Genomic DNA, 22,736 nt, shown 5'->3' on the forward strand with positions numbered 1-22,736 from the left:
ATCTTCCGCCCTTATTGTTTTTAACTTTAGATAGTAAAACATTTTTTTTCTGCCAGTAAATACCTTATACAGCCCACTTCCTGTTTGGTAAAAAGTCTGGATGGATGCAGCCAGACTCAGTGGAGGGAGATTTCTGCAGCTTATTTGGCAAGCCCAGAATCACAGTATATAGAAAATATTATGTAAAGTGGTTGGAGGGAAGCTTCAGAATGGCAAAGATGTTTTTATTACAAATGTTGTGAGCAGACTGTAGTTCCTCTTAAAAGTACATGCCTATAACCAATGGTGTATGAATACTCTTGTCTGTGTTCTGTACTGTATGATTAGGATAATTTTGGTCTCATCAAACACATCTGCCAACTGCTGCACATCTTAAACACACCATTCCCACAACGAAGCACTGCAGATTTGAAAATAGCTGTTCATTTAAAATCCGCACTCATCCCAAAAGACCCTGAGCAATTTTCCAATAAGGAATGGGTTTATATTGCACTGTTCAACTGTGAAAACCTAATAAAGACCTATCTACAAAGACTCAAGGATGGAACAGCAGCCAAAGAAGTTTCTACTAGATGACTTAAAGAGGAAGTAAACCCTGATGAGTTTACTTCCTCTTTCATTCCCTGCAAAGGCAAAGCATAATGGACTACTATGCATCGCATAGTAGTCCATTATGTGTCACTTACCTGACACAGGAGCCAGTGAAGTCGCCGCTGTCCCCTGTAGTCCGCCGTATCCATCTTCTTGGTGGGGTCTCGCAGCTCCGCCGCTGTCATTCGGCGAAGCCGCGATGATGTCACTCCCGCGCATGCGCATGGGAGCCGACACGCGTGGCGGCTCCGTCTCTGAGAATGCCGCGCTCAGTGCGCCTGCGCGCCGCTGTCTACGGCGCATGCGCCGTAGACAGCGGTGCCCGTTTTTGGGCAAATATCTCCTAAACCATATAGGTTTAGGAGAAATTTCTTGGACCTACAGGTAAGCCTTAATCTAGGCTTACCTGTAGGTCAAAGTGGTTTGTAAGGGTTTACAACCACTTTAAAGGGAGTACCATATATACTGTATACATGGAATTAGATATTTTGTAATTGCACCCAGGTATGAATACATTTATGAAATCAGGTGTCAGTTTTCAGACAGCAAATACAGGCAATTATCTGTTTTCTAAAATTCATGCATGTTTACAATGAACTCAGAATTTTTTGTCTGAACGAAAGTGGATGTACTACTGCAGAAACACTGCACGAAACGAGTGTGTATTTGTAGGATGGTGGCAGTAAAATCTGATTTTAAACTTCATTAGCAGATGTGAATGGTATCACATACTCTTTAAAGCATAGTAAAATAAGCATATAAGCTACATTTTAAAAAGATGTGAAAATTTAGTATAAACTAAAAATGATCCTTATTCAGTACAGAAATGTGGCATTTTAAATTAAAGCTTATTTTTAAAACAGCAGTCCTGTAAAGTGTTCATAGCAACTGTATTTCATTTTTCTGTAGCACAGCATCAAGAAATTGTATAAATCATGTACCGAGACTTGACAGTACATAAACATTATAAATTGAAGGGAAGCAGGAAATAAATTTAGCCACCATAAAATGACAACTGGTATGTGAGATGTAGATGAGCTCTGCAAATTATCTGATAGGTCTTTCAAAGCTGAGAAATAACAGTAGGCAAATTTAGAAACTGGAGAAACAATGTAGTCTGGGTAGATTACTTGTCAATGCACATAAAAGATTGAACAATCACAATGGTGCTTTAACACGTAGTCTGAACACTGAGATTTTGATGGATTCTCCAAGTATAACGCAGGCTAAATTCTGTGATAAGTGGGGTAATATTGGATAATGACCTCTGTCTGTGGCACTTAAGTAATCGATAAATACCACAATAAAAAAAATATAGAAGGCCCAGTGGCCAGTCGTTGGTGTATCCACAGCTACATGGAAACAGCATAGTGGGCTAAATCTCTGCGTGAACTGATAAAAAGGCCAATTTTTCAAAATCTAAGCACCTATAACCAATGTATCCATGTGCATTTTTATCCAACCTACATCAAGGTTTACATGATTTTCATGCAGCCAAACTTTTGAAAAGTCTTTTGGCAGATTGCCTTGTGCAAATCAATGCAAGCTGAGCACCCTTTCTCCTTTAAATCTGCACTGACAGAAATAAAGGGGCTGCAATTGATGAGCTCTTCCTGGAACTTGACTGACTGATGCTTTAAAGGAGAAGTCCTGCCTGAGCTTTTTAGGCTGGGCTTCTCCTAAGGGTCACAGGAGTGCAATTCGTTTTGCACTCTTGTGACCCATTTTCAGCGGAGAGCGGTCTGAAGTCCACTCTTCGCTGACATCACCAAGATCAGTCGAGGCAGTGCATCACCCCGACTTCCGAAGTCTGGATCCACCAGCTGCCTTGACTGGTGGCAGTCTCAGAGAGCTGCTGAGAAAGCTGTTCACGCCCCTCCACAGCTCAGCTCAGCTCCCCAATGAGTGTGGAGGATCAGGAGAGATGCTGGCTGACAGTCAGCAGCTTTCTGCTCGGAGAGGTGAGAGAACCAAGCCATCGGCGGTGTTCAATGGCTCGGTTCTCAGTAAAGAGGCGCCGGGGGATGAATGCAGCATTGGCCCTGAAGCTCCATCCACCTAGGTAAGTATGAATAGCAAAAAACAAAACAAAAAAAACACCCCATACTTCTCTTATCTCTATGGGGTTGATTTACTAAAACTGGACAGTGCAAAATCTGGTGCAGTTCTGCATAGCTACCATTTTTTTTTTTTTTTTTTTTTTTTTAGTCAAAGCTTAATTCAACAAGCTAAACGTAGAAACTGATAGACTACCATACACAGCTGCACCAGATTTTGCACTCTCCAGTTTTAGTAAATTGACCCATCTGAGTAACTGACCTGCAATATGTAAATTCAGAACTTCAGAGCGTGTTACAGATCAGTAACAGAGAAAGTTTAGAAGCTATACAGCCAGGCAAGGCAGCCTTCAAATGTACCTAGGCAAACTAATTAGGGATTACATTGTACCAGAGACACATACTGGACCGAAAAACTTTGTGCTTAAAAGCTAAAAAAAACTCTGGCCTGCAAAACAACAACTAGGAATGCACTGCATGCATTTTTTTACATGTTCATCCATAAAATGACAATAAAAGCTACAGTGACAAGAGTATATAAAACTCTGGGGTTACTAAGGCATACAAGGGTGTTCTTCAGTGACTGCATTTTAAAGGATTGCTTTGGATCCTGTCATCAATCCATAAAGACTGATCCTAGAACCCATACTTCTACATGAAAGAGCAGGCACTAGTCCATTGCTGTTTCATTCAAAGTATGGTACTGAAGGTGGGGCTATCATGATGCCATGAAATCTCCCAATACTCCTAGCCCACTTATTTCCTAGTGGAGAAACCTTGCCTAATGGGAGGATACAGAAGAATGGATTTGCAAATTGCACCCACCAGGACATTGGAACACTACTAAAAGAGATTTATTGATCATAATAACATGTAGATGTACATTTTACAATAAAAACCACAAGGTATAAAGTGCAATCACAGATCTACAGAAGCTCAGTAACCCTATACAGTCCTACAGCACGGTGCTATGCAAATTAAAAAGTCCACAATGTACAAAGTCCATAATAAAAAAGTTTAGGCACAAAAGGTGGCTCCACCAAGAGACCGGAACAATTCTCTGAAATTATCATAAGGGACCGAGGGGGGCACCACTAAATGCAGTATTAAAAACAGTGTTTAAGTAAGACAGCTAAATGTGCACTCACTATGGATCGTCCTCTCCATAGTCCAGGATATCAGCAGCAGTGGCAGAACCGCATGGATCGGAGAGCTCAGGTGCCGCTCGTCAGCTGTAGTGGACACAGAAGTGACGTCACACCTGGGACTATACGTTGCCGAGGTTAACGATCCAACGGAACATTCCAGGTGTGAAGTCACTTCCTCTTCAGCGTTCCACGGTGGTTCCGGATGACCTTTCACTACAGCTGAAGAGCAGCAGACAACAACAATCAGATTCACTGAATTAGCAGCCATTCCAACTTGATAAACAAATGAACAGACTATAGTTAGGATGGAATGATGGGAGGTTTGTGTGGCTACACAGCTTTAAAGTGGAACTAAATCCTCCTACCCTTCAGAGGCAAGAATGCTGCAATCTTAGCTTCTGTTTGATGTGCAGCTGCCATTGTGTTAGACATGTGATCAGTTATGACATCAGCCATTTGATGGCTTGGTAACTCAGCTGAAAGTTGACATAAAGCACAACGGCAACTATAACGGTTATCGGGATACCTTGAATGTATCTATTTTGGGAATGGTTAAATTAATGGGTTTAGTTCCGCTTTTGGAGGCAGCCAAAAAGTGCCTCAAAATGTTCTACAATACAAATTGCTCCAGCTGAAATGAGAGACAATCTAGGTGAGCATGGCTTACAAACGAGTAGCATCATAATGTCAACTGGAAAAGTGATGTTTTAAAACAGTAACCAATGTGCATTACACACCATTGCTTATAGAGAGTTTACCCACTCCATATTTACTAAAATCGTTACATGTTGTCATAGAATCTGAGCATGCTCACAAGAAGCAGCAGGAGCATTTGTAGTGATCCTGAGGACACTGTCTTGCAGAACATGTTTAATTATATCCTGTGAATGTTCAGGAACAGTACTGAAGTCTACTGTAAAAAGATTTTTTTTAAACTAAATCTGTCATAAAAAAAAAAATAAAAAAAATAAAAATAAAAACGTTGATGCCAACATTGCTGACCGCTGTTTCTGAAAATTATACATGTTTGAGCTCCAGGACATTTTCATTCCTGATCTGCACATTTTTATAAAGTGGAGAATAAACGTATCAACCCTCTAACAGGAAGTCAAATATAGCAGTAGTTAAAAATAAATAAAGAAGGAATTTGGAGATTTGGGAGGAGGCTGAGACCAATAGAAGGGGTATACTTTGGGTTAAAGTGATTGTAAAGTTTTTTTATGTTTCAATAATTTTTATTAAAGGTTTTCAGTACCATACAAGCAATAGTCTCATTAATGTGGCAACTTATTACATTAAGCACAATGTAAAATGGACTAACACACCAGTCCGCTCCGTAAACATGTTGGCGGCTTCGAAATAGGTGTCATAGCCAGTAACCCCGGATCACATAGGATCCCAGCTGCCGGAGCTGTTGACTCTTGAGTGATGGAGATACCCAATTATTTTGCTAGCACCGCTGAATGAGAGATATAAAGAATTCAGCAGAGAACAGTAAAGAAAAGAAGAGAGACCCTATAGCAGGGAAAGAGAAAAGAGTAGCGAATAGAAAAAGATAGAAAAAAGAAGGAAAGGGGGAGAACTGAGTGGGAGGGGGGGGGGGGGGAGCCGTAGTCCTGGATCCACAAACTTATGCTACCGTGACATCGTTAAACAGCATGTGTCCCGGAACCATTAGTTAGATAGACAATCCATGGGTCCCAAATTTTATGAAACATTTTCATCCTGTCTTGTGACAATGCGGATAACCGTTCGTTTAGCATTAGCCATGACATTTTATGTTTAAGCTGGGCTATCGGTAGTGCGGCTGATCTCCAGTTACGAGCTATAGTGATCTTCGCTGAAATAAATATAAAGGTAAGGAGCCGCTGCTGAGGCCTGGAAGCCTCTGTCGCCTTGCCCCCCAGGAGGGCCAGCTTAGGTGATTTCCTCAGGTTCAATCCTGCGATAGTATAGACAAAATTAAACACTCTAATCCAAAACCTTCTAACCTTCGGGCATGACCACCAGATATGGTAGGTGGTCCCCGTCTGGCCGCATTCCCTAAAACAATGAAACGGTGCTCCCGGAACAAAAGCGGCCAACCTGGCTGGGACCATGTACCACCGCAACAAAACCTTGTAATTGGCCTCTATCACCGATGTGTTGGCGAGAGAGCGATATGCCGTCTCGGAGAATGTACACCAGTCATCTAAATCAAAGGATTCCTGAATGTCCCGCTCCCACTGAAGCATATAACTCAACTTCTTCCTTGGCCCCCTAAGTAATGCATAGATGGCAGATAAATGGCCTCTTATTTTGTCATATTGCATACTCAACTGTTCCATGGGAGTTAGGGAACCCAGGTCTCCCTTACGGACCATACTCTGCACAAAATGCCTTAATTGGGCACATCGAAACCTCTCCGAATACGGCATATCAAATTTTTCAGTTAGAGCTTGTTCAGAAAGTATACCCCTACGGTCACATAGGTCTGCAATGCGCAATAGCCCTTTATTTGTCCACCAACTGAACAGTTGAGGAGAGAGGCCCGGGGTGAACTCATTGTTATTAAGTAATGGCGCCAGCGGGTTGTGGGGCGATCTGAATTTGTATAATTTGGACAGCCTGTCCCATATAGCCAGAGCCAGTGACAGGGTAGGACACAATATCAGCGGTCTATCCTTCATTGGAAGCCATAGTAACTGTGAAACCTGTGAGGGACGACAGGAATAAGATTCCATGTCCATCCAGATAGCATGTGCGTGGCTAGAGTGGTATCTAGTAAGATGGGCCAGCTGAGCCGCATGATAGTATTTCTGCAAGTCCGGCAGGCCCAGACCCCCCTGCTTCCTTAGGGTGTACATTGTACTCCTGTTCACCCTGGGCCTCTTGTGTCCCCAAATAAACCTAAGAATATCATTTTGCAACAATTGTAGATCCCTACGCAGAATAGCCACTGGTAGGGTACGGAACAGATACAGTATTCTAGGTAACACATTCATTTTATGTAAAGTTTTTTTAAAGATTTTATATTTACCTGCTCTCTGTAATGGTTTTGCACAGAGCAACCCCAAACATCCACTTCTGGGGTACACTCTCGGCTTCGTTTGTTTTGGGGGCACTCGTGCGGGCTCAATCCTGAGCAAAGGTGTGCGAGTCTATTGACACACATAGTGCAGCGTGGCTCCGCCCCCACTCCTTCTTCAAAGGCACAGCACTGATCCAGATTGAGCTCCGGTAAGTATTTAGCTGGGCTAGGAAGGAGCGGACCGTGGAAGTTTTGTTAGCCTTAAATGTTACGTTCACCTTTAATAACATGTTACTCCCATATTCAGGGTGGAACCTATAACATGTTATGAAAGGACTGGCCCCCCACTCTGACAGCTAGCGGGGGATCTTCTCCCTGTGCTTGCTGTCAAAATTGAAAAAGGGGGGGGGGTGGCCAAACATGCGGGGCCCCACATGCCTGGCCATGTCATTCATTCACAGTGTTTTGTGAATGGAAAACTACAAATCCCGACAGCCTTAGCAGCTGTCAGCTTGTGGTTATCAGTGAACTGTCTGTGAGCACTGTGGTAGTTCATTGATTGTTCCTGTCAGTGTGTATCATCTTGCCTGTATGAGCAAGCAGATACAACTGCCAGGTTCGCAGAAGTCCTGCAGGGAATCAGCGATCTGCTGCTGCAATGCTTTACAGGCGCCTACAAAAATATATATATAAAAAAATGTATATGCATTATTTTTTTGTAAAAGGGTGAAATTATCACAGAATGCATTAAGGTACAAAAACCTTCTGCCTATAAAACCACTTGAACAATTTTCATTCTTTAAAACAGAATTAAAGGTCACTTTAAGTCTTTCTTTAGTAGCTCTAGTATATGTTATATTTTTTAGTCATACAAACAAAATTATTTGCTTTTGGCTCTGCCATGGTTATGAAGATACTGCTAGTACGGTATGTTGTATTTCCACCTATAGGAAAACTAAATTAACAGGACCCCATGAAGGTGAATCATAAGTAATGACAAAACACAGTAACAGAAGTTTACTCTAAAGCTTACTGTAACTTGATTCGACTTGAAAGTATTATACTGAATGTATCTGTCCTGGGCACATATTCAGCAGGGACACATTCCATTACTAATTAATTATATGAACTTTAATTACCTTAAAACACTTTGAGAGCAGCCCTGGTTAAATTGTAGAACTGCTGAATTTAAGTTGTGTAGTTTGAAGACACAGACACATACACTGCCTGCTGGAAAACAACAATGCAGAGCTACAGCTGCATGCTATACTAAACAAACAAAACATTGACGGTCGCATTTTTCTAGTATGAAGCCACAAAGATAGTTTCTCAAAACCAGTGACAAGCTAATGCCAAGCAATTTTGCACAGCTAACAAGCTAAAATGGATTAACAAGTATATCAAAGAAAATATAAACATGGTAAACTCATGTATTTAAACTGAATTCACCAGAGAATAAAGTGGTTAAGTGGCTTCAGTTGGCAGTTAGGATGGTCCTGAGCTCCCTAATTATACCCAATTTGACAGCCTAATGCAACATCTAGCCACAGATCACACTGTTTAGGGCTACTCTAGGGGGTGATGAGCACAGTCATCATCAGAAGCACTAGGTTTTAAGCACAAGGATTTTACAACTTGCTATAAGATCTCTGTGACAAAATGCCAATTCCTCTCATATTTTCAATGAGAAAATATTTGCCACTAATTGGGCCCTAGTGCTACAGGGGGGCATCATGTTTCTGCCCATCCATGGCATATCTTGAAACAAGGATTCTAGGGAGTTTTAACACTACAACATGTCTAAACTGAGCCCGACAATGTGTTGTGAAATTACTAACAACTCCTAATAACAAACATGATCTGTGTCACTTAATTCTGCAATGGTAAGGTTTCACTTTTTTTTCCATCTCATTGAAGGTATGTCTACAATTATTATAAATTGAGATTTCATTTGAGATTGGAGGAATGTCTATAATTAGAGGTGAATGAACAAGGCTCATGTTTAAAATGGAATGAATGTACAAATTTGGATGAAACAGAGGCATCTGTGTGTGGTTCTGATAGCTGTACAGTAAAAGAGAAATGGGAAAGTGAGCCTGTGAAGTGCAATCATCCAGAAGGATAAAAGCAATACACAGCTTTACAGGCCAGTTCTAATGAGAGCTATGCAAGCAGCAGTCTAGTGATGGATTTACTGCTCTTCCGCTAAAACAATATCTGCAACACAGATATGGCTTTACATTGGATAAGTGTTTCAAAACAAAGAGGTTCCACATTTGTGATGACCTGTTACTTTCGAGGAAGTCCCTTTTCTTGTAATGAGTTCTATTCTTAAACTTGCTGAACTCGTACTTAGCTATAGAGCATGATCTCTCTCTGCGTGTATAGCTGCTGGTTCAGCCTATTGACCATTAGCTCTTTGTGAGGAGCAATTAAGCCCTAGAAGGCTAAAATCCATACTGTACATATTAACCTATTCCCCTCCTCCCATTTACTGCTGACTAGACATCGAACTACCAATGCGCCCATCTTACCTTCTGAGGTGCTCGTGTTCTTTCAAAAACAGCTCTGTTCTTCTGTTGTTCACCCCAGATCCAGTTTTGTAAGATCTGTTAGGGAGAGAAAAAAAAAAAAAAAAAGAAGGTTTAAGGGAAGTAGAACAGTTACTGGGCAGGCTCAGACTTTTTTTTCACAACACAGACAAAATTCACAACCCACTTCTTCATCCACAAGACGACTAATGCCGCGTACACACGGGCGGACTGTATGGCGTACTTAGTTCGTCATACAATCCGACGGACAGTCCGTCGTACTTTCGTCTGAACGGACTTGACCACACACGGATACCCAAACAGTCCGTCGAAAGCTTGCGCGATGACGTGTACAGCACGTACGACGGGACTAGAAATAGGAAGTCCAATACACAGTAAAGCACCCTTCCGCCGTGTAAATCCTTTCTGGGCATGCGCCATTCTTAGTCCGTCGAACTAGCCTACTGACGAGCGGATTGTCCGCTGAAACCAAAGTACGACGGACAGAATTTCGAAAAATCCGAAATACTTAGTACGCCAGACTGCACGCTGAAAAAGTCCGCTTAAGCCCACACACGAGCGGACTGTCCGCTGAAATGTGTTTCGATGGACTAAGTACGCCATACAGTCCGCCCGTGTGTACGCGGCATAACAGTTATTGATTTAAGGAGTGCCAACATTTGTACAGTGCTAGTAAATAAAAGTACTGTACTCTAAACATACACAGTATAAGGCTGGGTTCACACTGCTGCGGCTAGGAGAACCGGATGTGATTCGCACCGCACTGCAGTGCAAATCACATCCGATCTCTGTGCGATGCATGTTCAGCCATACAGATAGTATGGCTGAATTCGCATCGCACCTGCCACAAACTCGCACAGGACCCTTTTTTTGGTCCGCAGCAGAATCGGATCGCATGGGTGTTCACACCATGCGATCCGATTCCTGTCCGAGTTTGCAGATCGCACTGTGATATGCGAACTGATCTGGGGGTGTCATTAAGGTTTCACTGACACTCCCAGCAGTTCACATAGGGCAGTGTGAACTGCCGCCGGGAGGCATGCGATGCGGGAACCCACCGCGGAATCGCTGCGTTCCCGCATCGCTTCAGTGTGAACCCAGCCTAAAACAGTGAAGAATAAAAAGCCCATAGGACAGTCCCAGCTCTCTGCTCAGAACAGTGGGGCGAACTGAGCGATTAGTGGCATTTCATCGCTCAGTTCTCACTGCAGAGCCGGCAGAGGACAGCTGCAGCATCAGATCAATGTAGGAGTATAAATGTAACTTCTTTTTTGTTTATTTTTTACATAAAGTCCATACTTTTCTTTTAAAAACATGTCAAGTCTGAAGGATATGGCTGTTCCATGCAGATGCTCCCAGAGTGGGGAGCAACAGAAGCAACAAAGGGTCACATAACACTCCCTGCAGTACGCCAATGGTTACATTTAAAAACCCATCTATGCAACGTTCCTGTGTTTCACTCAATTTTACTGCAGTAAGTAAAGTGCAGAAAGTCAAACACAAAAATACAGTTCACAGAAAAAAGAAGAAAAAAAACAACACACACATTATATATATATATATATATATATATATATATATATACACACACACACACATACACACACACACACATACATATACACACACATTATATATATATATATATATATATATACACACACACACACATACACACAGAGTTAGATAGATAGCAAAAAACGAGGATGAGATCTCTGTACAATGCAATTAATGTTGCGTTTACAAGATGAGAACAAGTTATAACCCCCTGCTGAGATGTGATTCTCTTTTAGATCTTGAGAGGAAAGAAAATATATCTACAGTGGAATAGCAAAGATTATGGATAGGAATTCTCATTGTATTAATTGGTGAATGGAACACACCTGTGAGGCTTTGTCCTGAATGACTATATAAATGCTAGAGAGCAGTAAATAATTCACACATGGCTTGAGAAAGAGCAACGTGTTGCTTGAAACTGTACAGTTGCTTGTTTGATTAATTGTTTGTACATGAAGATGGATTTTCGAAGTATAGATGAGTTGCATTACACAAAGATTCCATCCTTTTTTTTTTGCTGTTAATCATCGGTGGATCAATTGGGAGCTGATGAGGTGAATATATATATATATTATATATATATACACACACACACACACACACACAAAAAGTATCTCACAAAAGTCCACCCCGCACAATTTTGTAAATATTCTATTATATCTTTTCATGTGACAAAACTGAAGAAATTACACTTTGCTATAATGTAAAGTAGTGAGTGTACAGCTTGTATAAGTGCAGGTGTTGTGTCGAATACTGTCCCCCGTCCGATAGTGTCCGCCCTGTACTGCGCTTGCCGAAGGTCTCCGAAGATGGACGGCGTCTACGGAGTCCAGGTTCAAGCCCCACCATCCAAGTGGACATAGAATAAAAAACTGCAGAGCGAAGCGAGCCCACGAGGGGCCCTGTTACTAGTGCTACCATATGTCCACTTGCATGGTGGGGCTTGAACCTGGACTCAGGGCAGAAGGTACTAGCAAGTGCGCAGGCGCCGTTCATCTTCGGAGACTTTTGGAGTCTCCTTGTCCTCCGTACTGAGCAAGCGCTGCGCCTTTGCAGTACGGGTCAGACACTATCTGATGGGGGGACAGTTTTTGGCAGAACACCTGTTCACACAGGGACAGCCCGACTTGCAGTGCGACTTTGCAAGGTGATCTGTACACGACTTCAGTGGTGGCTTGCAAAGGACTTCTGTATAGAAGTCAATGCAAGTTACCCTGAAGTCATCCCAAAGTAGTACAGGAACCTTTTTCTACGTCGGAACGACATGAGTGGCTCCTATTAGAACGGTTCCATAGTACAGAACAGAGCGCGACTTGTCAGGCGGCTAAGTCGCCTGACAAGTCGCCCCTGTGTGAACCGGCATTTTACAGTGTAAATTTTCTGTCCCTTCAAAATAACGCAACATACAGCCATTAATGTCTAAATTTTTGGCAACAAAAGTGACCACACATCTAAGTGAAAATTTCCAAATTGGGACCAATTAACAATTTTCTCTCCCCGTGTCATGTGACCCATTTGTGTTACAAGGTCTCAGGTGTGAATGGGGAGCAGGTATGTTAAATTTGGTGTCATCACTCTCACACTGGTCACTGTAAGTTCAACTTGGCGCCTCATGGCAAAGAATTCTCTGAGGATCTGAATAAAAGAATTGTTGCGCTACACGAAGATGGCCTAGGCTATAAGAAGATTGCCAAGACCCTCAAACTGAGCTGCAGCACGTGGCCAAGACCATACAGTCGTTTAACAGGACAGGTTCCACTCAGAACAGGCCTCCATGTTCGATCATAGAAGCAGAGTGCATGTGCTCAGCGTCATATCCAGAGGTTTTCTTTGGGAAATAGACGAATGGGTGCTGCCAGCATTGCTGCAGAGGTTGAAGGGGTGGGGGGTCAGCCTGTCAGTGCTCAGACCATATGCCACACACTGCATTAAATTGGTCTGCATGGCTGTTGTCCCAGAAGGAAGCCTCTTCTAAAGATAATGCACAAGAAAGCCTGCAAACAGTTTGCTGAAGACAAGCAGACTAAGGACATGGATTACTGGAACCATGTCCTGTGGTCTGATGAGACCAAGATCAACTTATTTGGTTCAGATGGTGTCAAGCGTGTGTGGTGGAAACCAGGTGAGGAGTACAAAAACAAGTGTTTCTTGCCTACATTTAAGCATGGTGGTGGGAGTGTCATGGTCTGGGGCTGAATAAGTGCTGCGCCACTGGGGAGCTACAGTTCATTGAGGTAACCATGAATGCCAACATCTACTGTGATATACTGAAGCAGAGCATGATCCCCTCCCTTCGGATACTGGGCCGCAGGGCAGTATTCCAACATAGCAACCCCAAACACCTTCAAGACAACAACTGCCTCGCTAAAGAATCTGAGGGTATAGGTGATGAACTAGCCAAGCATGTCTCAAGACCTAAACCCTATTGGACATCTGTGGGACATCCTCAAACGGAAGGTGGAGGAGCGCAGGGTCTCTAACATCCACCAGCTCTGTGATGTCATCATGGAGGAGTGGAAGAGGACTCCAATGGCAACCTGTGAAGCTCTGGTAAACTCCATGCCCAAGAGGGTTAAGGCAGTGCTGGAAAATAATGATGGCCACACTTTGGTCCCAATTTGGGCATTTTCACTTAGGGCTGAACTCACTTTTGTTGTCAGCGGTTTAGACATTAATGGCTGTGTGTTGAGTTATTTTGAGGGGACAGCAAATTTACACTGTTATACAAGCTGTACATTCACTACTTTACATTGCAGCAAAGTGTAAATATGTATATGTATTTATTGGCATATCATAGAAAGGAATAACATCAAGTTGCAGAATAAATCATCATCATTGAAAGTAATATTTCTATGGGTATTTCGGCCCTTGGACTTTAGATAAATCATGCTCATGTGGTGTTTAGGCTTTGTATGTAATGGTTATTGGATGTTTACAGATCGTGATGACATGTTGTACTATGTAGTCCTGCCTCGTACCTCAAAACAAACAAACAAAAAAAAAAAAAAACACTACTTATCAAATAATCTTGATTGTAGCAATGACAAACAAAAAAAACACAAGGTGGGGAAGAAGCGTGAACTCTATAGTAAGCCAAGAAGTGATCACAATCTCGTTGAGTCGGGAGGCAATCTTTATAATGAGGAGTAATAGTGAGTTACGTTAAAGTTTTATGGTCACTGATCCAAGGGACCAAAAAATATTTCATCAGCCACGGAAGGACACAAGAATCTTATTACAGTCAGAACATCTAAAAGCAGTCCCACTGAGGGATGTGCAACAGATAGGACCAAAAAATGTAAAGGATCATCACACATCAGGGGAATCTGAAGGAACCGATACCTGAATCCAGATAGATGGTACAAAGCCGCTCAAGAGCAACCTGGCAATCGAATGGTACGGAAAAGAGCAAAGGCCACTGGTGGTGTCACCAATGACAGTGTCAAAAGCAGGTATGAAAAGACTAAGTCCTTCAAAAGACAACCAAGTCAGGTGATCCCTGGAGCTTTCATCTTCGTCCCAAGAATGCAGCCAAAGTGCCCTACACCTGCATCAGTCCCATTCAAGATACTAGATTACTTGTCATTAAAATCCCGAGAGGAAAGTATGCCTGCTAATGTGGATAACTAGTGCATCTATGGTGAAAGAGACCACAATTTATTAGCTCCCTCTCAAACGGGAAGAGCTCTGACACACTGTCAGGAGGTTACCAGTATTTTTCATGACATTATCGGTTGCCATTAAGAAATGACTTAAACGGCTGGTGTAATGAGGAGGTCTTGGGAGCTCTAAAACCTAGGTCTGGAACAGCAGACTGAACCTCCAAATGTAGGGTATTAGGCATTGCATCTATCTGATACGAGTTAAACCCTTGTAAATCTGAGTCAACACAGTGGCTCAATATATCAACCATTTCAAGAAAGAACTGCTGTAAACTCTGAACAGTGACTTGACCCTCAAGCTTGGCCTGATTTTGGGACTCGGGGATTGGTGGCAGACACTGCCAGGGGGACAGCGAGGGGGCTTGCTTAGAACCTCAATGGCATATTTTTGCAGTACGGTAATTTGGCACAGACAGACAGGAAGTCCAGCTTGGACGTGGAGGTTTCTGAGGAGCTGGGAAAAGACCAGACCTTGTCCAACAGAGCTTAAGAGGACTCCAAACAAAGAGAACTCAACAACCACATGGGTCCTCTTTGTGAAGTTTTTGTGAACTCGGTTCGCAAACAGAAGCATTCATGATGCGAGGTATCACTGTACTTTGATGCATGCTATGGGGCATTGTCCTGCATTAATATCATGGTCTTCTTGAAAGATGCAGAATTTTTCCTATACCACTGCTTGAAGAGAGCATCTTCCAAAAACTATCAGTGGGTTTCTGAGTTGATTTGGAGTCCATCTTCAACCCAATTAGCTCATCTTTAATACCAGCCCAAACCAGTAACCCACCTACATCTTGCTGGCGTCTGAGTCAAAGTGGAGCTCTGTGCTTGTTACTGAACAGGCCCATCCACCTGGTCTGTCAAGAGTCACTCATCTAATCAGTTCATAAAACCTTTGAAAAATCTGTCTTCAGATATTTCTTGGCCCAGTCTTCACATTTCAACCTATGTGCATTCAGTGGTGATCAGCCTTCTTTACCTTGGCCATGTCTCTGAGCGCTGAATACCTTGTACTTCCTGGAACTCCAGGTAGGTTGCAGTTCTGCAATATGACAGCACTGGAGGCTAGTGGGTTCCTGGTAGCTAAATGTTTCATTCTTCTCAAATCTTTGGGGGTTAATAATAGGTTGCAGTTCTGCAATATGACAGCACTGGAGGCTAGTGGGTTCCTGGTAGCTAAATGTTTCATTCTTCTCAAATCTTTGGGGGTTAATTTTCTTCTTTTTTCTCAAAGACCCTGTTGACTATTTGCAACAAAACGTTTTAGGATTCTTTGATCGCATCTCATTTTTTTTTTTTTACAATTTTAGATTTTTCAGAGACATTAAAAAAAAATGTTTGGCCCATTTTGCCGGAGGAAAGGAAGGTGCCTAATAATTATGCACACCTGTATAGGGTGTTGATCTCCATAGGCCATACCCTCCCTCATTACAGAAATACACATCATCTGATATGCTTAAAGAGTCGGTTCTCAGCCGGTTCTCTACTGCTGTGCATGCGCAAAGTGTGCTGTGCTTTTCTGAATGGCTCAACAGCGAGGGGAAAGGGAGTACTTCCAAGAGATTGTGTATCGATCTCCCGGAAGTAGGACCAGTGCCTACTCCCCCCCCCCCCCCCAAAAAAAAAGATGCCAAATGTGGAGTCTGATAAGGGGAGCTTCCACTTTTGGGTGGAACTCCGCTTTAAATCCAATAAACATTTAAGTTTATAGCTTGAAGTTGGACAATATGCATAAAAATTATAATTTGGTCAAAATACACACTATATATATATATATATATATATATATATATATATATATATATATATATATATATATATATATATATATATATATATATATATATATATATATATATATATATATATATATCTCTACAGTGCCTTGCGAAAGTATTCGGCCCCCTTGAACTTTTCAACCTTTTGCCACATTTCAGGCTTCAAACATAAAGATATAAAATTTTAATTTTTTGTGAAGAATCACCAACAAGTGGGACACAATTGTGAAGTGGAACGAAATCTATTGGTTATTTTAAACTTTTTTAGCAAATAAAAAACTGAAAAGTGGTGCGTGCAAAATTATTCGGCCCCTTTACTCTCAGTGCAGCAAACTCACTCCAGAAGTTCAGCAAGGATCTCTGAATGATCCAATGTTGTCCTAAAATGACTGATGGTGATAAATAGAATCCACCTGTGTGTAATCAAGTCTCTGTATAAATGCACCTGCTCTGTGATAGTCTCAGGGTTCTGTTGAAAGCGCAGAGAGCATCATGAAGACCAAGGAACACACCAGGCAGGTCCGTAATACTGTTGTGGAGAAGTTTAAAGCCGGATTTGGATACAAAAAGATTTCCCAAGCTTTAAACATCCCAAGGAGCACTGTGCAAGTGATCATTTTGAAATGGAAGGAGTATCAGACCACTGCAAATCTACCAAGACCTGGCCGTCCCTCTAAACTTTCAGCTCAGACAAGGAGAAGACTGATCAGAGATGCAGCCAAGAGGCACATGATCACTCTGGATGAACTGCAGAGAGCTACAGCTGAGGTGGGAGAGTCTGTCCATAGGACAACAATCAGTCGTACACTGCACAAATCTAGCCTTTATGGAAGAGTGGCAAGAAGAAAGCCATTTCTCAAAGATATCCATAAAAAGTCTCGTCTGAAGTTTGCCACAAGCCACCTGGGAGACACACCAAACATGTGGAAGAAGGTGCTCTGGTCAGATGAAACCAAAATCGAACTTTTTGCCCACAATGCAAAACTATATGTTTGGCGTAAAAGCAACACAGCTCATCACCCTCAACACACCATCCCCACTGTCAAACATGGTGGTGGCAGCATCATGGTTTCGGCCTGCTTTTCTTCAGCAGGGAAGATGGTTAAAACTGAGGGGAAGATGGATGCAGCCAAATACAGGACCATTCTGGATGAAAAACCTGTTGGAGTCTGCAAAAGACCTGAAACTGGGACGGAGATTTATCTTCCCACAAGACAATGATCCCAAACATACAGCAAAATCTACAAAGGAATGGTTCACAAATAAACGTATCCAGGTGTTAGAATGGCCAAATCAAAGTCCAGACCTGAATCCAATCGAGAATCTGTGGAAAGAGCTGAAAACTGCTGTTTACAAACGCTCTCCATCCAACCTCACTGAGCTCGAGCTGTTTTGCAAGGAAGAATGGGCAAGAATTTCAGTCTCTCGATGTGCAAAACTGATAGAGACATACCCCAAGCGACTTGCAGCTGTAATCGCAGCAAAAGGTGGCTCTACAAAGTATTAACGCAAAGGGGGCCGAATAATTTTGCACGCCCCACTTTTCATTAGTTAAAAAAGTTTCAAAAATCCAATAGATTTCGTTCCACTTCACAATTGTGTCCCACTTGTTGGTGATTCTTCACAAAAAATAAAAATGTTATATCTTTATGTTTGAAGCCTGAAATGTGGCAAAAGGTTGAAAAGTTCAAGGGGGCCGAAAACTTTTGCAAGGCACTGTATATCTATATATCTATATTAGGGGTGCACCGAATGAAAAGTTTGGTACCGAAACAGAAGGCTGTACTAGGCTGAAAACCGAAAATTACAGTTTTTTAAAAATATTTTTATATATATATATATATATATATAAATTGTATTATATTCAACTTTTTAATTAATATCATCAATTTAATACAATATAAATTTATTGTTGACACCTTTAGTGCAAGAAGGGTCAAGAAAAATGCAGCCTCTAACCATCTCTTGTATCATGTCTCCAATCTCTTGCTTAAACTTAAACACACTGCCAATAGCATTAGCAAAATTTCCATTCTGTGCCCCTCTAGCAGATAAGATATAGGAGATAGTCAGAGACTGCAGGCATAGCACAGGAAATGAATGCAGTCTCATCAGTTCCCGTCATATGAAGCCCGCCAGTGCCCAGCAGCCTCACCAGTACCCATCATATGCAGCCTGCCAGTGACCAGTAGCCTCACCAGTACCTGTCATATGCAGCCTGCCAGTGCCGAGCAGTCCCACCAGTGCTGTCATATACAGCCTGCCAGTGCCCATCATATGCAGCCTGGGGAGGGACCTCTGTGTCCCGTGATGTACTCCAAGAAAAGGATTTTACAGGTAAGTATGATGGAAAAATCCTAATTTCTTTATCGTACATCACGGGACACAGAGCAAACAAAATAACTATATGGCATGTACTAAAACAATGCCTTTGAGGGGACGGCGACACAATCACAGAAGCTGCCACTTGAGAAGGACTCCTTCTGCCACCCAAAACATACAGTGGCCAAGCAGTATCTTTTGTGGCTTTGATATCCATCTGGTAAAATTCTGTGAATGGTTGAACAAAAGACTATGTAATGGCCTTAAATCTTGAGCCACTGGCACCTGATGGCCCAAGATGTCCCCACACCCCTGATAGCGAGCACTTTTTACCAAAAAAAAGGGGTGGGGGACCTTGCCCTTTCAAGCCATAGGCTTGAATAATTAACTGGCAAATCCAATGAAAATAGTTGACTTGGATGCCTCTTGCCCATCCTGGGCTCTACTGGCAGCACAAACCAGGATTCCTGACCTGTATCGACAAATCAAGTAATCCTGACCACCAGAACTACCTCCATAGTATGCAGTGATCCAACAGAGGATCAGAAAAGGTGGCAAGACATTGTCTTGATACAAGTGAAAACCAGACACCATACTAGGTAAAAAAAATGGATGAGGACACAACATCACCTTGTTTATTCCAACTTAGTTGGAGTCGGCGGAACACTTTGGTGGGGGTGGGGCAGCCACGCCTTTTGACCATTAGTAGGTTAATCGCATCCTGTCTAAATTGGCCCTAGTACGTATGAATACTTGTTAGGGACCCTAGGTTGTAAGCTCCTTGAGGGTAGGGACTGATGTGAATGTACAATATTTATGTAAAGCACTGCATAAATTGACAGCGCTATAGAAGTACCTGAAATAAATAAAAATAAATTATGTGAGCCCTAAAGCAGCTCCTGCATGAAATAGTCACCAACTCTAACACTCCACTTAGTGAAGTCATAGCAACCAAAGAAGCCACCTTTCAAGATAAAGGACCAACAGAATCTCCTGATTGGTTCAAAAAGAGGCCCCTGCAGGGACAGTCAAGATCAAATTCAAGTCCCAAGGACACAAAAATGGCCTGAAAGGCGAGACTGTTTACTTTACATGCTGTATGAAGTATGAATCAAGGAGTAAAAAAACAGCCCTGGAAAAAAAATGTATAGGGACGAACCCTGACCGTTGACGCTACTTAAGGCCAATCTCCTTTCCCCTACCGATTGGAGAAAGAGAGAGAAAATCTCCCACTTACATATTTCTGTGGGTTCCACTTCCTGGCTTCACCCCAGGCAAAAAAAATATTTTCAAGTCCTGTATTGAAGTTCCCCGAAGCTGGTTTCCAGGGGCTCAACAGTGCTGAGATACAGGACTCAAGACCATTAAGTCCCACTGGACTGGGAGTGTCCCAGGAGCGACCCCCTCATGTCAGTGTACCAAGCCCTTCTGGGCCAATTCAGGTAACATTATCAGTGTTACTCCCCCTTCCGGATTCTTTGCAAAAGATGTGGCAGAAGTCGAAACAGAGGGAAAGAGTCAACAAGGGACAACTGGTCCCTAAGGCGTTACCAGTGCATCTACCCCTATTGCCAGTATATATATATGTGCTCCTGCAGAGGCTTTTCTGGATAGAACCTACAACTGGTTTGTACCATAATTCAGAGCAAGGCGTACTGGCCAAAAGCACCAAGATATTTATGGGCAGTATACTCTCCTGTGAAGCCCACTGAACTGTAGCCACCCTCAAACCAAACCGAGAAACTGGTATCAGTGGTTATTATCTTCCAACACCTGAAAGGAAGAATTCAACCTTTCTAGATTCCGAACCATCAATCACCAATCTTTAGCTGTGCAACACCCCAGTAACAGAGCCCTTCGGCAAACCAATGCCTGGATATTCAGGTTCAAGACAGAAAGAATGATCCTCTACCAAGACCTGGAGTAGGACTGTATATAAGGAATGTGCTTCGACCTAGATATAGCTTCCTACTGAAAAATGTATTGAAGAAAAATCTGGACCAACTGCTTCCTGAGCAAAGTTTATTGAGGTATACTGAGATTGACACCCTCTGTGTCTTTAGCAAGTCCGGCACCGGAGCTTTGTGTACCTCAGAAACTGCGGCCAGCCCGAAGGATGGTCACAAAAAAAAAAAAAGACAGATGACTTTCCCCTGCAATTACAGAAATCTTTGAAGAGGCTGGAAACAACCCAGCACATGAAGCTGTGTGTTTCCTGATGATTAAGGGCCCCGAAATCTACCTCTTTCAGAGCAGACCAAGCCTAACTGAAAAGGAAGGATGCCCATCGGATTGAGATCTTGAGATAGACCTCATGTCCCTATTCAGTTTTGAAGCTGCTACCATTTGTTTTACAACAATTAGCCCATAACTTTTGCTCCAAGACCCAATGCAAGGCCAAGACTGAACCAATTAAGGACAGACCAAACCACCTCAGAGACTACGCTAAAATCTTATTGTCTGAGATACTCTGAAACAGAGCAACCTCAGATGTCTCCCTCATTTAAAAAAGGGAAACCTGGGCAGTTTCCCGTTCAAGTACTAACCAGGCTTGTCCTGAGATCAGGCACCACATTGGCTCAGATCACCCTGATGCCATTGGTCAAACAGGAGATCTGAACATCGCCAGACCACTGAACCTGAAGGAAGTGTACCAGCCTCACCCTTCTAAGTCATTTAACTAGTCCAACAGATACATAATAAAGTGACTGTATTAGACAAACTAATACGCAGTTCCACAAGGATGCAGGCCTAGATAATGTTGGTCTATCGCTATACAACCCCTTAGGTATGTACGTATGCAGGTACCCAGGTATATAAGCATGCAGGTATACAAGTGTTCTTGCCATTGATGCATCTATGTATGCAGCTTAAGGCAATAAGCACATGTGTATGTATCCCTAGGTAAATAAGCACATATGTATATAGTTCTAGGCAAATAAGCAAAAATGTATAGTTTAATGTAAATAAGCACATATGTACAGTGTTTAATGTAAATAAGCACATAATTATACAGTTTAATGCAACTAAGCACATATGTATACAGTTCAAACTAAGCATATACCTATGCAGTATAAATGAAAACATGCCGGCATGCATTTATGGAAGCAATTGGTCAACAATAGCTTGCCTCTGTATAAAGATTGCTACGCTAATAGGGGTTGCCCTCAAAATATAAGGTTTGCATGACCAATGTATGTTGTTTTTCTGTTAAATGTTTAAAAACTCAAACAGATTTAAAAAAAAAAAATGCCTTCAGGCAAAACACGAAAGTGTGTGTCCATGCAAACATGCACTTACGCAGTACGTGACCATGGAGACATACACTTACGGAATAAGCAAGCATGCGTTTAGGAAACGTGTTTATGCAACATATATTACGCAACACACATCTATGCAAACATGTGTCTATGCACCATGTGTTTATACAAACATGCATCCACGCAAACACGTATATCTATGCAACATGCACACACACTTATGTCCACACGTCCAAACAAAGATATGCTAAAAACCTGCGTTTACGCAACACGCAGATGTGCTGTTAAGGCCAGCCTTGGGGGCTTCATGCTGGGTGGCGCCGGCTTGTCGGGCGCTGGGGCCCTTTGCAAGCATGTGCCTATGCAGGCTTGTGTTCTATGCAAGTAAGCATGTATACTATGCTGCACCTGCTCAACTGCACCTGCTCAACTGCACCTGCTCAACTGCACCTGGGCCCATAATAGTTATAGTCAGGATTAACCAAGTACATATGCATCCAATGCAGCCTCTATGCTACTTAAACAGCCTACGGCCTCTTCCACACCTGCGTGACCCGACCTGCGACCTGGGACTGCAAGGTCACCTGACAAGTAGCACCCAATAATTTCCAATGAGTACCCTTCACACCAGTGCATCTTCAAGTTGCAGTGACCTCAAAGCAGCACCTGCACCCCTCTGGTCTGACCTTGGTGTGACTTGAGGTCCATAGACCTCAGAATTACACCGGCACTGCTTCACGTCACGACTTTCAAATCACACAAGTGTGAAAAGGGAGGCCAGAACAAAGCTCCTGCAGAC

At 42.5% G+C, this 22,736-nt stretch overlaps 1 protein-coding gene across 2 annotated transcripts in view; it reads right to left on the bottom strand.

The window, feature by feature from the left end:
• GOSR1 (golgi SNAP receptor complex member 1) overlaps positions 1-22,736 on the bottom strand; it is a 182,803-nt gene that overhangs the window by 93,408 nt on the left and 66,659 nt on the right. For both annotated transcript variants that reach the window (XM_077480330.1, XM_077480329.1), the window contains exon 6: positions 9,341-9,415. In XM_077480330.1, the coding sequence (XP_077336456.1) occupies positions 9,341-9,415 (75 nt within the window). The remainder of the gene's footprint in view (positions 1-9,340; positions 9,416-22,736) is intronic.

This window comes from Lithobates pipiens, unplaced genomic scaffold (assembly GCF_037356315.1).
Source record: "Lithobates pipiens isolate NorthernLeopardFrog02 unplaced genomic scaffold, aLitPip1_a1.2 Scaffold_16, whole genome shotgun sequence".
NCBI lineage: Eukaryota > Metazoa > Chordata > Amphibia > Anura > Ranidae > Lithobates > Lithobates pipiens.